The sequence below is a fragment of the Ictalurus furcatus genome, chromosome 13 (assembly GCF_023375685.1).
Source record: "Ictalurus furcatus strain D&B chromosome 13, Billie_1.0, whole genome shotgun sequence".
Classification (NCBI taxonomy): Eukaryota; Metazoa; Chordata; class Actinopteri; order Siluriformes; family Ictaluridae; genus Ictalurus; species Ictalurus furcatus.
In genome coordinates, this window is record NC_071267.1 from 14,617,626 (window position 1) to 14,635,339 (window position 17,714).

General features: G+C 41.1%; 1 protein-coding gene across 1 annotated transcript in view; it reads right to left on the bottom strand.

Moving 5' to 3' along the window:
• atrnl1b (attractin-like 1b) overlaps positions 1-17,714 on the bottom strand; it is a 129,041-nt gene extending 111,327 nt beyond the window's left edge. The window contains exon 1 of the mRNA XM_053640575.1: positions 16,522-17,714. Coding sequence (XP_053496550.1) covers positions 16,522-16,772 — 251 coding nt within the window. The 5' untranslated portion in view covers positions 16,773-17,714. The remainder of the gene's footprint in view (positions 1-16,521) is intronic.

The following is a 17,714-nucleotide window of genomic DNA, read 5'->3' on the forward strand; positions in this document are numbered from 1 at the left end:
CATCCATTCAGATGCGGCATGTAGTGAAACAAAAGCTGTGCAGTACAACAAAACTACATTTCTAAGCTTGTGATTCACAAGGAGGCGTGTCTAAAGCACGAAGTTCTTATTCTGCTGTTAGTGAGTCATACAGTTAGTCACGTAGCTCTCTGTAGCCAGAGATACGCTTTTCTACTACCAAATACGAACGCCACTGTGATTTCTTTAATCCGGGTTAAATCGGCAAGAAAAGCTGGCAGTCAGACATGTTTGCGGTTTTAGTTCGGTGTACTGTACTCATATTCAGCAGACTCAGCATACTGTAATGACGGTCAGCTTCATAACTTATCAGGAAGCCAAATTGCTCCCTTACAACACACCTTAAAGACTTCTGCAACAATCACACATACAGTGATTCACAGCGACAAAGTGTCCAGAGACCGTTCATTCTCGATGACAGCTGACGACTTCCAGCGACATGAGTGACAGTATGAAGATATACTGAGTGAAGATAGTAGAGCGCACGGGATCCAGAGCCTCTTGTGCTCGCTAACAGAAGGAGCGAGCATGCGAGGGCGACTCACATGCCTCCGGCACCCAGTAAAGAGCAGTGCCAAGTCGGACACTTCACCCAGGACACATGGAGGCGGCGGCGGAGAAGGCCATAAGCTAAGCTAATCGGCGATTGCGCTTTCGCGGCAGATAGATGCCCGCGATGCCAAAGAGCACATACTGCTTCTCCTACATCTTGTATATGATATGATGCATATATACACACGCTGGTGAATTTTATACACAAACGCTCTCCCTCCAGAGTGTTTCATTTTAGCAGCAAGAAAACTGATTAGTTGTGAAAAGTGGAATGCTAGTTGCGGCACCACCCATGTTACTATGGCAACCAGTAGGAGGAACACCTACTGTTGATTTCATAGTACAGCGATCGGTGACTTGCAGCTATAGAAATCGCTGAGTGTGAACGCAGCTTTAGGGGAATCTTCTAGCTCTCGTTTACTGCTGACCGCATCCACTGATAGTATATTGGCTCATGAAAACACAGTGTGCTCAGGGGAAACATACTTTTAAAAAAAAACCTGTACCCCTCACCTGATTTGAGCTACTTTTTCCAAAAAAGGGAGTGTGATAGAAGCAGGATTTTATGACAAATAGCTTAATTTATTATGCAGTCTGTTGAATTCATTGTTCGATGGATCAGAGATGAATCAAATCAAGGACGATAAGATACAGCGTACCCGTTAATCCCCTACTGGTTATATATATTATTTATTCCAATTCATACTGGAAAGGCAGTAAGTTGTTACTACGGAACAACTCGTGTGTTTTTATCAGCCTGTACAGGATTTCGCTGAGTTTTTTTGTGATCAATGCGGCCAAAAATGCTCGCTTTTGCTGCGACTTGCGGAGATTTTTGGGCTTTTCTGAGGAAAACTACATGAATTGGCAAAATTGCAAACTGCACGAAACTGACTGGCGCGGTCTTGTGCAGTGATGTTTGTTGGTAAATGAGACCTTTTACAGCAGTTGTACTCCTGTTCAACGGACGTGAACTCGAATAGGGCTTTGACTGTACGCGCATTGTGATGTCACATGACACGTCTTGGCCCGAATCTGTGGAAAATCTGGGGTAATTTAGAAAAATCGCAAGCTCCTGCAAATATTGCGGACTTTCCTTGGTTTTTGCGTAAATTTCTGCGATCGCTAAATCCTGCAGCGGCTGTCTTATCACATTTAACCGTGGACCCGGAATCGGTAGCACAATGTCTGAATCTTTTCTCCCTAGATGAAAGCAAACCAAATAAAATCCGCTTGATTAATAATTCACCCTGTTCAGAAATCTAGTCAAAGATAGACGCAAAGCATTTTCACATTCCTGACACACCTCAGAGCAAAGGCGAGGTCTGGATTACAGCTCGATGTCTATGGGATTACAGGGCTGTTATGTGACTGATAATGTCCTCTACATCTGGGAAGTGAGTAAGTGAGAGGCAGTGTCTTTAAGGCAATGAATCAGAGTCTGACGGAGCTCTCGGCTGTTAGGATGTCTGGGCCAAGGCCTGTTCCATAACAACACCATCAATCCTGAGCAAACGCATCTGTTTACTACCCGACACAAAAGATGACATCCTGCTGATCAGCTATCATGCTTCAGTGCTGTTCATGTGTGCCAGTGTTTGAGGACAAAGTGTCATTATTCACCAGAAAAAGTAAGGAATTGAAGAACAGTATTAGTTCAGCAGTTCAGGTTCTACAACAGGGACCAGCAGGCTGGTTCCAAATCCAACATTCTAATCATATTTATTGTAAATTACTTTACAATAAATCTTTTTTTCACTTGTTATCAACTTAGTAACTTTTTTCATGCCTCCTATTTATCAAGTGTAGCAATAAATGGCACGCAGACATCAGACACACATCAGTAAAGATCAGTCTAAATATAGCACAGTGATCAAGACAACTGGCCGAGCTTAACCCAAATACCAGTCAGCTTTACTTTAGCTGACCAGTCAGCAGTCTGACGCACGGACGATTACTCGACACCTCAGACACAACACAGACACACACTCGCACACATGGGGCACAGTCTAACAGTTAGAAGAATTATATATTGTCGTGTATATTTGATAATCTGATGGTAGAATGAAATGGTTTCCTCAATAACTGATAACTCTGTCAGATTTAAAAATGCTTGAGTCTGATGCTAAAGTGACAAGAGATAGGGTCACATTTTCAGCACAAGTGTGAATATATCTGCCTTTTCAGAGATTCTGCCATAGCTGTTTTGAAGCCAGACACACACTGACTCTGTATTTCGGTGTCCGGTGACGAGGCTATTTGTGATAGGATGCACTTTTGAAATGTCTCACTGCTCAGCATAGTAGTGCAACACATCAAAGACTAGAGCTATGGAGTGAAATGTTCAGCAATTTGAGATCGCTCATCTGTTAAATCAAGTGTCCTTTTTGACGATCAGTTCAGCTCACTCTGTGATCGCCGCTGTTTTTCAGACTGTTGTGTTATATTCATAGAAATGCGTTTTTCACCGTTGTGAAGTGACGTCACTGACGGGGGTTATCCACAGTGACGTCACACACCCAACTAATCCATAATGAAATTCCCTGTCGATTATTTTAATTAGCGATTTTTATCAATTATCTGTTGCAGCCCTAATAGTATTGTAAAGTATAGCATTATATCGCAATGTATAATATCGCATTGTATAGAATTGTATAATATAGTATAGTATACTGTTGTCTTGCATAGTATTGTATTGTATAGTGCAGTACAGGTCATCTACTAGAATTACTAAAAGGGTCGTTTGAGGCGTACAGGTACTGTCATTTCATAACCTGAGGTTTTTGTTGATTAACACTATTAACGAACTAGCAGTTTATAACATTCTAAAATTAAAGTGACACCTCCCATGATCATTTTTTAAAAAAAAAACAAAAAAAACAAAGCAACACACATACAAAGTGTAAAGTGCCAGTTCCCTTTAGAAGTCAGTCTGGTCTGCATGTGCAATACAAGCCAACTATTAAAGTACGTGCAAAATTATTTAGTGGGCTTTGCATCATGCCATGACACAAAGACCAACAGAGAGCCAACACATCTTTGAGTAAGTCTGGGGCTCAGAAATAATAAGCACACTTACATCATTGCATAAGTGTTCTAGAAACTTCCACAGCTTTTGTTCAGGCCAAGACAGAAAACTGCAGCCAAAACTGTAAACACGTGCAAAGTAATCAGGTAAGAAAAATCACTGAACGATGATGTAGGAAAGACTTGTATTATATTAACATAAGATTTTCTAACGTTAATTAAAGGCGTATCCCAGACCTATAGACTGCGATATGCCGGGAGCAGGGTTGTGTGATATGATTTAATCAGCACTACATGATTTTACTCTGCCACGATATCCAGTAACGTTTACTCGACTTATATTATAATCGACTTATATACACATCTCCTCAGTGATAAAACTCTCGTATCCCGACAGCAGTTGTGAGAATCTAGCAGGTTGTATTTTCTACGAAACCGAATCATGTTTGTGTCACGTGGACTTATGATAAAGCTCCTGTTACAACATGGCTTCCAAGCCTTTCAGAAAGGCATCGCAGTAGAGAAGAGACACTGTCTCTTATCTCACTTCCAGCAACAATTTGAAAATGCAAAAAAAAACAATAAAAATCACAAAGTATACGAGAAGCATCAATTTTGTTTGTGACTTGGGATGTCTGGGGGAGGGTCACGGATACGCACAACACGACACGAAATACGGCAAGCAGTAGCAGGCAAACATTTTCCTTCCCAATGTGAGGCGACATCTGCATAGAAAGTGCATGGAAAGACATGGAAATCCGGACGGGATTAAAATGATCACATGACTGCTGGGTTTGGTGAAAAATAGCAGGTAATTCTGTCTGTAATTTTGTCAGCGAAGACCTGAGAAAAACATCGACATGGCCTATCCGAGCGGTAATGTCATAGAGGAGCACCTATAAGATAGGAAATTACCCCAGGACCCCATGTACATGTAATCCCATCCAGATAGGGTGAGAAATACGCTAAAAAGTATACAAGACAAGAGGAGATGAATAAAACAGGAGATGAGCAAGTCAACATATGAATCTGGAATGATTTGTGCAGTGTTTTGAACCCTGCAACATTAACTGTCACTGCCTGGAAGTCCCACCCCTTCCCCACATCCCCAAAGTACTCACCGGGATCCCTCACTTCCTGTCAAGGTAAACAGACAACATTCGGAGTTTATTAAAATGAAATAAAATCCATCAATGCACGTTAAACTTTGCTAACATTGGACTAGAATATAGTTAACATCAGAAGCCGTTGTATAGACCTACAATGCAACAAGTATCAAATCTAACGCTTTACAAATAATGTTAATGTGACAATAATTAGAAAGTGATCAAATAGGCTGGTTTTTGTTGTTGCACTGGTCAATGCTCAGCTATGTTCAAACACACTGAGCAGCAGATCAACAGATCTCAAAAAAGTTAGCCATGTGAACATTAGACAACTGATTTGTAAATGGATTAAATCCAAAAGATACTTCACATTACTGCAGAATCACCTAAAAATCCACCATCCTGCTTTTTTATTTTTTTATTTTGTGATTGCTGCTCTCAGCAAGCAGTTCCTAACTACACAGCTTATATTATAATTAACTCCCCTACTCTCCTTAAACCTGAAATGGTGTAAATGATTGGTTTTTTTCTGCCTTTTGTAAGCTATCAATTCTGGGCAGTTCATTTACAACACGCCTTCACACGTTTAATCCACACAAAAAAAAAAAGAGAAAGGTTAAAATACAGCCTCCGTCTGCTCCACGTCAGTCTCAGAGGTGCATCCAGCTTTATGAGTTGCTTTTATCTACAAACAGTAGCAAGCAGCCATCTAACTGATAACAGATATCTATTCTCATTCACAGCACTCATTAATTAAGGCTGTGCACTGAATACTGAAGCACTGTTACACTACACACCCACATGAAGTGAGGGAGAAAGATGGAAAGGAAAAGTCAGTCAGTGTTTTGATGCAGAGAGCAGCACTCTCACATACAAATTAAAGATGCGCATCAAGACTCACAGTCCATACGGGATCCTACAGAGGTTTATTTGTGAGTCAGTACGTTTACAAGGACAACAGTAATCCGATATTAACCCGATTAAGACGATACTCTGATTAAGAAACTAGCATGTAAACAGCAATTTTTAATTACCTTAATCCGACTAAAGTCATACTTGAAGTAAACACAAATTGAATTTAGACGTGTGGAGTACTCCTGTTTTAGTCGCATTATCGACGTGCATTACAGACATGTACACACCTTAATCACACTATTAACATCGTGTGGGAGTTTTCACCGCCTTTTCCGACAGGACACGTACACACACGGCAGTGCTCAACCGTTTGACGGAAAGCACGAGAGCATGACTGCGTCCGAAACTGCATCTCAGTTTGGGGACGCAGCCCATGGCTTTAAGCTGTCGTCTATTTGCACGTATAGCATGACAAATAAGTAACTGCACTTGAAGTGTCCGCAAAATTAAAAATAAACACACCCAAAACTCTATACGGCCCCATAACGAAGACGAACTGTATGTTGATACGTGAAATTCTGCAGGGAACGTCAGACGGCGTGGCGTGGGGACGTGATGACGTGTGCCGTTAATCGATCTATGTTCTATATCATGTAAAACCTGAACATGAAAGGAATATTCTAAAAGTGATTCATGTAAACACCTTAATCACAATATTGTCTTATTCAGAATAAGTTAAATAATTAGATTACTACTGTCCATGTAAACATAGTCAGTGTTGCAGCCAAAATTGCTTGATTTTGTTAAATTTGAGTTTTTTGTGCTTTCACAGTGATGTTTGTTGGTAAATGAAACCTTTTAGCTGTACTCCTGGTCGATTCGCGTGAATCAAAGCGGGCTTTGGCTTGAATGTACTTTGTGATGTCACATGGTATGTCTTGGCCCAAATCTGCGGAAATTTTGAAATATTATGGAGCTTCCTTGATTTCGCGTTAATTTCTGCGATCGCAAAATCACGGAGGGCCTGAAGACTGAAAAGTGTCTGAGGCAGGCAGGTTTGACATTCATGCAGGCTAGAGCACGCCATCAGATATCAAGCTCATAATACAAAAGAGAGAAAATATTCTCACAACGTACAACTCCACTGCAAGCCTTATCAAAAATGGACATGAATCATGTACGTGGGGTTTATACGAAGCTCCTTTTACCCCAGAAGCAGCACAGCATGTTTTACTGCTGCTCTCATATGGAACATTTTTGCATTTGTCTATTTGCTGGTTTAGGAAAACGGCTAGAAAATGCAAATATCTGAACTGACCATCAAATTATTATAAACATGCATCTCTACTGTGAATACATTTTCTCTCCTGCACTGTGTGGCTGTCTGAACTTTATCCAACACCAGCGCGCATACTGCTACAGGCGGAAAGATTGATCTGATATTCAGTAAAACATTTTTGCATGTCTCATACTCGCTGTTTGTTATTTCACCCTGAAAAAATTGCATATTCGCCTTTATAATTAAAATGTGATCTTCAATGGAGTGGTTATTTTATAATAAATCATCAACATGTTTAAACGTTGCTTATCAGTTTCCTTCATTACTCACAATGCTGTTTCGACTACCTGCAGATAGTGGTGCTAGTTTAGCCCTTTTATCATCTCTGCCTAAAGAAACAATGCAGCAATTCTTTTTTTCCCCCCCTCGCCTGTACACTGCTCAAACAGAACAGGTTTCAGAGCTTCGACTTTCATGCCAACACCACAGTCAACACCTTCGTGCACAGATCGCTAACTACCTGAGTGGAGTGTCTGCTGTAAAATAGCTCCTGTATGACTGTTTAACTGATAGGACTTTGAGTTTGCAGTTTCCACTACTCCTATGTTGGATTTCTCATTAATATTTCACTGAACGTCACTAGTGTGCGTGAGAAAAGAAGTTAACTGTGAAACCTGATCATTATCCCTTATGATTGAGATTGTTTGCCATTTTTCTCCTATTGACCATCATTGCTAGTGCTAGTGATAGTCAATAGGAGAAAAATGGCAATGTCCCTCTGTCATGTCCCTATTATTAATATGCAATATTTAGCTTTATAGCAATACACCATACAAAGAACAATTATACAACAATTAGTTTCAGTTCTCTAATTTGATTGGTCGACCAGCATTCCTAGAGTACCTGTGTTTCCTTGATTTTAAAATATTTCAATGTGCGCATCAAGTGTGCTGCACAAGTCCTGAAAAGTGAAGCCGAAACGTTTCGATCGCACCCAGGTGACTGGATGCAGTATAGGTCATAAACCCCGCCCTCTCTGTGTAATCTAATGGGACCTAGGACAAACAAAACAATCAAATTACACTTCAAATAAATTTTTCCCAAAGATGGTTTCTGTCATTTTAGGTCGTTTTTATCTCGCTGATGTAAGTTCAAGTGTTTGTTTTTGAAATAAGTTTGATTTTAGTTAGTTATTTGATGCTATAAAAATGGGGGTGTGACGTCATGATTGACAGCTGTGATTGACAGCTTCTCTGAGCAAAGTGGTCACTGAGGCACCAATGGAGTTTTTTTTCAGGATCTTTGGGAGGAGACTGGAACTTTAACTTTAATTTCTACGTTTCTACATTTCCATAACTGTTTATTTCACACTGACATAATGAGTTGAAAAAGTTCAGGGGCGTGTGCTTGCGAGTGATTCTGCGGGAGTGTAGGCGGGACCTTGACACTGCGGCTCCACTTCACGCTCACTACCGCACAGACTCGGGCTCCGGTATGTCTGCGCCATATTGGGACATCGGGGCCTGCACAATGGAAGAGGTTAAGGGCAGGAACATCATGGACAGTGATCTAGCAGGGTCACCCTCATGTTTGCAGCATGTGTGAGGGAACGAAGAAACGTCTCCTCTGAATTTGAATGATTTGGTGCAATTATTTTGTAGGATAGTACTTTCTTCCTGTGTATTTACACCTGCCTGAAATCAGATCACAGAGAGCGAGCCAGACAACCTCCGGAGATGCTCCGTCTGACCTGATCACAAGAATCCCTGTGTCCAAGATCACGAGAGGGCACAGAGCAGCAATCCATCACAGAGAGAGGCAGCAAGGAAAGAATTTCAGTCGCAATTCTCTACTGTGTTCAGCAGCTCATTATCTTGTCAGACCACTCAGCTAGGAAAGCTTCGAGGAGTCGTTTTCATGTCCTGATACACCAAGTCACCATTATGAAAAGCTCACGTAAGTGGAAGTGTACAATGAAACCATGGACCAGCAGCCAATCAAAAATAATTCAGACTAATCCTACATCCTGCGATCTGCACAAGGGTTAACTAGCGATTCATCATCACAAGCAATCTACCAACTGGACAACTGAGAAGATTGTGAACGAATATCCAAAGGGTGAGTCGAGAAAAATCTCTCAACTCTGATCCTCCTCTGAAGCTCCACTGGGGTTTTTTTTTTGTTGTTGCAACATCTATAAGGCAAGAGTCTCAGAATTAACAGGAATGAAACTCTAGATTAACAATTTCTCATCTATTTAACCGCTCTGGGAGAGAGAATCAAGCTGCTGGTTTTGGTGAACAATGCTGACCTTGATGGCTTTCCATCTCAGCAGCTTAGTTACACATTATCAACATTAAACAAACGTCCAAAGTTTGTCCAAAAAAAAAAAAGGATGAGCTTAGCTTTTAACCAAGTAGTCAGCTATTTTGTAACTCAGACACTCAGGCTTTGTTTCTGGCTTCCAGAAACATCTGACAAAAACAGTCTGAGAGGTGGAATAATTCTTATATCTATTCAGGCGTTCAAATCGTGGCACTGAGTCAGAGTAGATGAACACCTCATTCTGGAGCTCTTCCACTAGATGAAAAACAAAGCCAACATGTAGCAGAAGGTTCAGTCAACAGGGCACGTACACACACACACACACACACACACACACACACACACACACACACACACACACCTGCTTTGAGTCCATTTTAGAGTGAGTCTGTAACATAAAATACAGGTACAAGAAAAAAAGAACTCAAGCTGAAAGAAAAAAGCTATATACACATCTACAAAAATCATGATTTGTCCTTTTTATTATAAGAAATCTTCCACAAAATGACGTTTTGAAGAGTTAAGGTAGAGATGAAGCTATATTTTGGTACAAATACAGTCATAAGTATTACTCCATAATGTAATATAAGTTCATTCCCCTTGGCTTTGTAATCGAACAGCTGCTGTAATAAGCTCCTGAGACACAAGCGAATAATCCCTAGCATTATTCTGTAATTAAGAATACACATTAAGATGGCAGAAAATGCTGCTTCATTTTAATAACGTTCGTACCGTGTCGATAAGAAGAGAAATAACTCGACTTCCCCGTTAATCGTGAATCTAAAGGTTTCGTGGAAAAGTGTTTCATACTTTTCTTTCACCGCAGAGATTAATCACGTGGCCGAGAGGTCAGATTCGGAGAGAAACCGAGCCTGTGTGTCAATTGCATGATACACACTAAGAAGAGTGCCTAAACTTGTGGCACCAATGGTGTTTAGTAGGGTTGCACGGTATTAGGGGAAAAAAACTGACATTGCCGATATCTTGTTTTCCTGCAATATGAAAAATATACAGGAAAATCGGGGTGAAAATAAAAATACTACAAAGAAAAGCTGACTTTTTACCAGTGTATTCATATAATATTCTTCTATCAATCCAGGCTAAAGTCAATGATCTAACATGTCCTGATATTTACCCTAAAATAAGGGGGCTCATATGTGAATGTAGAAGAGAAGGGAATGCAGTCGATTACAGGAAGTTATATCGCCGTACTCCAGGTTCAAACACAGCACTACACTGAGGAAGCTTCATCATCACATTAAGGAATTTAACATGAGTGACCAAGTAGGTCATTTAACATTTTACTCAACAAATACAAACCTCATTTTTGAAAAAAGCAAAAGCACTAAACATCTTTTCTTTTTTTTTTTTTTACTAAATTTGAAAAAGAAAAAAAAATAGCAGCTATACACCAGCTCTGGGATGGCAGCTTGAATAGAAAAACAGTCACGTGATGGTATTACATACTGCTGGTCAAGCGACCGGATCATGTTTATAAAACCCTCTTTGGTAACGGTGTTAATCGGCACCGTGTCTTTGGCAAGGTGAAAAGTTATCGCGTTAGTGATTTCTCTCTGCCGCTTGGAACCGTTCTCATGTGGTCACGCTGGCAAAGGCATCCGAAACAGCATGTTTGCTTTGGATGGCATTCGGATCTGGCTTTATACTCGTCGTATAGAGCTTTGTGGTGCCGAAATTAGTCATGTTGACTCGAGTGCAAAAATGCAAATCAATTAATAAATAAATGCAAGGCACTCCAGACAAAGTGCCTGTTTTTGGTCAATATCATCTTCTCTGGAGCCGAAATAGCTCCATGCAACTGACGTCGTGTCTCTTTTTGCAAGCAAATCTTCCTTTTCTGTGCTTTTCTCATGTTCCTCGCAGCTCACCTGCATTTCACTCAAAAAGTGGCCTCGCACGTTCTGCCGTGTGATCACTGCGCACAGGTGCATTGCGATGTCGATGCTCAAATGATATTATCGCGCAGCCCTAGTGTTTAGTACGGTAGTATGCGGTTTCCTAGCTCAGTATTTGGGATGTTTTCTAAAATAAAAATAGTGCACCTGGGTCTGACTGACACGGTTACTGAGTACCAGGTGAAAGAGCAAAACAAGAGCTTGTCTATTTTTTGAGGAATTGCCTGAACCAGCAGCAGCGGCCATGCATCGCTGCCATGCTGACGTGTAAGTGCGCTCGCGCTTTATCGTAAACAGCTCACTTCCTACAGAATGAACACGTCACCTAACGTTAGCTAGCCAGCCAAAATATAATCTCTGTGTTCTCTGTATATTTTCTTATCTAATCGGTGTAATTTGTTCTCCAGTCTGTCAGAAAAGTTCAGCACAAACAGGGTAGTGTTAGCATTCTAACTAAGAAGCCACACCAGAGAATAAAGAGAGACAGTTCAGGCAAGCAGGAGGCTCAAAATCACTCACGCTTGAGTGCATTTAAAATATTGAAAAACACAGAGAAACTCACTGACACCAACACCTCCTGTCAGATCGCTAACTCAACAACTTTGCAACTAGGGAACAATACAAACTCCACAAGGATGAATCAAGTGACCCCTCAAGTTAGAGAACAAATAAACATCTCATTTGTTCAGGAAAAAAAATAAACCTAAAACTCCAACACACCTGAATCCTTTTCCCGCTATAGTAAAGTATAGTATGGTATAGTATAGTAAAGTATAGTATGGTAAAGTATAGTATCATATAGTATAGAATGGTATGGTATAGTAAAGTATAGTATAGTACAGTATAGTATAGTATGATAAAGTATAGTATGGTATTGTATGGTATGGTATAGTAAAGTACAGTATGGTATAGTATGGTATAGTAAAGTATAGTATGGTATAGTACAGTATGGTATAGTACAGTATAGTAAAGTGTAGTATGGTATAGTATAGAATGGTATGGTATAGTAAAGTATAGTATGGTATAGTACAGTATGGTATAGTAAAGTATAGTACAGTAAAGTATGGTATAGTATAGTATGGTAAAGTATAGTACAGTATAGTAAAGTATGGTATAGTAAAGTATAGTACAGTATGGTATAGTACTATACCATGCTATACTATACTCTTGCTCCTATTTGTGTTGTTCAAGCTCTACTGTCTCCTGACTGGCTACAGCTGCGTCCGAAATTGTGTATTGTAACGGTACCTACTGCATTAAATTCAGTACCTACTGCTGGGCTGTTGATTCAGTACATACTGATCAGTATAAGTGTACAGCATGAATACAATCAGAACATACTACATCCACCATGTTGGCATTGTCATGTGACTTACAAGTTAAAAAGAGCCGACGCGCTGCGCTGCCTTTCACCATTTTTGGTTCTGACTGCTCTTCTGCGCCAGTCCCATTGCCTTATGGGATAGCGCGGTGTCCAATGGTTCTACACTGCAGAATCTCACCGAAAGCTGTAGGTCATCCGGGTATTTCTCACCTACTGTTTTACGAATACTGAGAATTCAGACATACTACTCCTTTTTGCTTACCATATAGTAGGATATTTGGACGCAACCTACGTTTCCTGCCAACATCATGCAGTCTGACCTCTTTTATGCCTGAAGCTGCGACATTTGAAATGTGAGCTTGAGTATAACATCCATCCATCCATTTTCTGTACCCTTATCCTACACAGGGTCACGGGGAGCTGGAGCCTATCCCAGGGAACTCGGGGCACGAGGCAGGGGACATCCTGCAAACCACCAACCCATTGCAGGGCACAATCAAACACACCACTTCACACACTTTGGAAACGCCAATCAGCCTACAGCACGTCTCTGGACTGAGGGAGGAAACCCCTGAAGCATGGGGAGAACATGCAAATTCCGCACATTCAGGGCGGAGGTGGCATTCAAACCCTCAACCCTGGAGGTGCGATTCAAATCATGCTAAACACGTCATACAGGACTGTCACATGTCGTCTATAAAGCACAGTGATAGAATGCACTGCTCATCACTAAAAGTTTCATAACTGAGATTTTAGCCCAGTCCCTGGATTCATACATCTAATGTTAGAACTAGCCATCACTGGACAGCTGTATCCTTCACTGAAATGATGAGGTTTGTGCACAAAGACAGTGTGATGAACATAAAAACAGAAGTGATCATATTACAGTGTTCCAGTTATTTATCTCAGAGGCTTCATGGTGTAGGTTTGACAGACTACATGCTAAAATCCTGGTTCTCACCCGCAGACCCATATGTGTGTGTCTGTGTGTACGCAGAGCTGCTTCTGTTTATGGAAATAATGAACCAGGATACGAGCGACAAGAAAGAGTTGCATCAGGGACTTTGAGACATAGGAAAGCGAAACCACAAGAGAGCAGTGTCCGATGTTTACACGCAAAGTCTTTCACTATGAATGAATCTGTTTCGATTACAGATTCTGAATGAGCTGTTGTCATGTATACAAATCTGGACACTCTAAACAATCTGCGTTTACTTGTACATTATGCGCGATCCGATCCAAAGATACGCACATGTGTGAGGCGACCTTTAGCATCTTCGTTTCCATGACAACGAGAAGTGTGAGAGTCCTCTCAGGCTATGTCTCATGTTAATGCGGATCAATTTGAAAAAACAGCTTTTTTTCTTCTCTGGGTTTTGACCTTCCGTCCACACCGAGACGGCGCTTTTAGCCAGCGAAATGGAGCAGGCCAGAGCTTCTATACAGTTCTACACATGCGCACTATAGGGATGTAAATGTTTTCAAGAGCAATTTTTGGAAGCCGTTAGCGTAGACGGAGAGTGTTTTAAAATGAAGATGCCATTTTCAGATCTATTCGGATTCATTTGGACATAGCCTCGGTGTGTTCGGGGATTATATTTTTTTGTTATGTTTTATTTTACATGGGGGTGGCTGTGGCTCAGGTGGTAGAGCGGGTTGTCCGCTAATCGTAGGGTTGGCGGTTCGATTCCCGGCCCACGTGACTCCACATGCCGAAGTGTCCTTGGGCAAGACAATGAACCCCAAGTTGCTCCCGATGGCAAGCTAGCGCCTTGCATGGCAGCTCTGCTACCATTGGTGTGTGAGTGTGTGAATGAGACACAGCGTAAAGCACTTTGGAAACGCTAAAGTTAAAAGAAGCACTATATACGTGCAGACCATTTACCATTTTAAATGAGTTTTTAATGATTTCAAAACATCCTCAAAGTGTGATTTTTAACCAGACAGTGACAAGAAGTGTGTGTGACTGCAGTAAAGGTGCTCAGCGTTACATACCTGTCTGATGTTCTTGAACAATAATGCTTTGGTTGCTCAGAATAATAAATGCACGCATTGTCCATTAGAATTATACCGCTACTCAACATTACAAAGATGGACGTTTGACAATAACTGAATTAAAAAAATGTTTATTCTAATAAATGTTCTGCATCCTCGTTGAATGTCTGGCGAATATTAAAACGCCGAACTTTACTGAGGTCAATATCTGTCCTGCATCTGCCTCCAAATGTAAGTTTCACACCCAAACCAGCAGCCGTCCAACCTCACAATTACTCTACATAGATTTTAATCTAGAATCTAAAGCGCGTTTATTTTACAGGACTGTTTTACTGCACACGGAGCGCACTGTGACGGACACCCACGTGCACAAAACAATAGAGAAAGCAAATCAGACAAAAAGGTTTACATGGCTGTTATTCTACCATTTATGTCACACTCTAATTGCAGCAGTCTTTCAAAATGAGAACCAATCACACTGCCAATAAAACCATACACACAGGAAACAGAAACGAGCCCTCGGTGTAATAGTGGCAACGTTACCCCGTGAGAAGCATACTTTAAAAGATGAAGGACTAGAAGAGGAGTTTGGAGGCATCACAGCTTTATAAAGGAGCACGACATGAAATGCTCGGTCTTCAAAGTGAGCGTGAGGTAATAAAGACTATTTTCTTCTCTCCGTTAGTACGTGTGGTAGTTTGGTAACTCTCTGTATGAGGAGTCAGGCGTGTAGGCGAGGCAGCGTTTTCGCAATAATTACGGCGAACAAGTCCGCAGTTTAAAAGACCACCAGCTCAAATTAAACGTTTCTCTTAGTGCGCCAAATTTCAGGTCGTCCTACGCCTTCCTCCAAGAGCTGGGTGATACGATGATATAGTATCAATCTTGTGATCAATTACATGGTTTTTAATTGAAAAATCACAATGTGTAAGATACACATATCGTATATCGCAGAAGTGTCTTTCAAGAATCGTGAGACAATATTGTTGTCATATTGCTCATATCTCGTATGTCTACTTCATCCTTTTGGAGGATTTTAAATTTTAATCTGAAATTTCTGACACTGCCAAAGCTCTGTCGCTGGCTTCCGATTGGGTCTTTTTTTTTTTTGGGTCTGAAACCTCAGGGCTTCAGTAGTTTTCAGACAATTCTTTTAGGATTCTCAAAATTTGTCTCAGACGACTAAATTGTGGCCAAAATCGTACAGTGTGAACCCGACAAATTTGGAGAATCCTAAAAGATTCCTATAATCCTAAGCCAAACTCTGTAGTCTTTGATCGCTAGTGTGACGTGTTCCCCGACAGCCGATTAACAGCCATTGTGATCAAATTTTTCCTCCGATTAAATTCTGTCAGAGTCAGAAGTTTTGAGGCACAGTCCTGTAGTGTGGCTTCTCCTACTCTGTACGAGTCTTCTTGCGTGCGTCCGTTTTTCCCGTCGTACAGTCTGACATTAATGGCAACTGAGATCCTACAGTGTGACATGGCTCACAGCGGGGATCATGTTCGTACAGTCTAATAAGCAACAGACACAAACTGACCGTTAAAGTACACCTATTGTAGTTTTTCAGATGTTACCTTTCATGGAGTGTTTTATAGAGCTGTCTGTGAATGTAATGTCTGCAAATTTTCAAAAATCAAAGCGCATGACAAACGAAGTTATTGACTCCCAAAAGAAGGAACCAATTCTGAACACCTGAAACGAGTCGTTAGTGACTCCAGACTTTACTTCCTGTACAAACCTACGTAGGTCTGTAACAAAAAACATCGCCTTTTGTCTTCATCAAAGCTGAAACTCGTTCTGACCAATCTGAGCAGAGTATGCTCTCTGAAAGGAGGAGTTTAGAATGAATCATTTAGAACGGATCATTGAACGAGTCGTTTGTGACACTGGGGGAAAAGTAATGCTGCAGTTTAAATTATGAGCACATTAAAGTGTTTTTTGACCTTGGATGCATGTAGATCTACTGTATGAGACCTCAAACAAAATTAGGCACGTTTCAAAACCATAATAGGTGCGCTTTAAAGATCGCACCGCTTTAAAGTGTATGTACACATGAACTAGTTTTCATTCCGATCAGATTATAATCTGATTATTAGGCAGCATGTAAACAGGTATACTCACTTGAACCTGCCGTGGCAGTGCTGACACTGATCCCCAACCCATCCTCGATCACACACACATGATCCGTTCACGCATTTCCCAGACAGACAGTTTTTGTCGCAGGTTTTTGACGGAGACGCGTCTGTAGCCAGCACGAGGCCCACCATCGCACAAAGCACCAGGTATCTGTTCATGCCCTGCAGCCCAACCCGGGAACCAGCGAGGTGTCTGAGACAACACAGCTCAGTCCTCTGCGTTTTCCTCCCATCCATGTCTGCAGGATTATAACGAGGCCCTTCTCTCTCTCTCTCTCTCTCTCTCTTCCAGACTGTTTCAATTAGTGGAGAGGATCCAGGCAGGCTTCAGTAACACATGATCCGCTCAGCACATCTCTGTAGAGAAAAGCCCAAGCTGACTTCAAACGGTGTAGCAAAAGAAAAACACAGATGTCCATCAAATCCTTCATAAAGAAAGAAAGTCATTGGAATAAAAAAATAAAATAATAATAAATCAGCTCAGCTCTGATAGCCACCGGTTTTGCCTCATTGTTGTTTTTCTTCCTGATCAAGAGGCTGGATTTTTTCCTGCGTTAGCCAGCGTTACCTCCTGCTGGAAAAGTCCTCAATACTGCACCAATCCTCAAAGTCACACACATGGCCTTCCAATAATCCAGAGCATCTTTAAACAGAATCAGCTGTACTTCAGAGTCCTCTCAGCAGCCATTTTAAATAATAAAAAAAAAAGCATAAACAACTGACTAGTCTATCATGAGCGAGGCTAGCGTTTAACCCGTTTTATCCTACAAGTTCACTTATTCAGTATATTAGCTGCCACAAATGCTGACTGTAACAAAGTAAGCTAGTTTAATGTAAAGTACTCATCCTTTCCGGAATCAGTGAGCAGCAGCAGTGGTCAATAACGCGGATGTTGTTACGGTTACTGCTGATGTTTTCTGAAGCGCTGAGGGATTTGACCAAGATGGATAAATAAAGGATTTCATATGTAAATATATATATATTTTTTCCGTTTGGACTTCACTCCGCGCTTCAGTGCGAGCAGGAGAACAATTATAACTCCTCCTTGTCCAGGCAGTGAAAAACACCCAGTGGGACAGAAATGTTTTCGCAGCCAACCCGAACACCCCCGAGCCTGGGCTCCATCAGCCTCCCATAGCAGCACCGATAAGCTAAGAGAACAAGCTAACTACGTTAGCA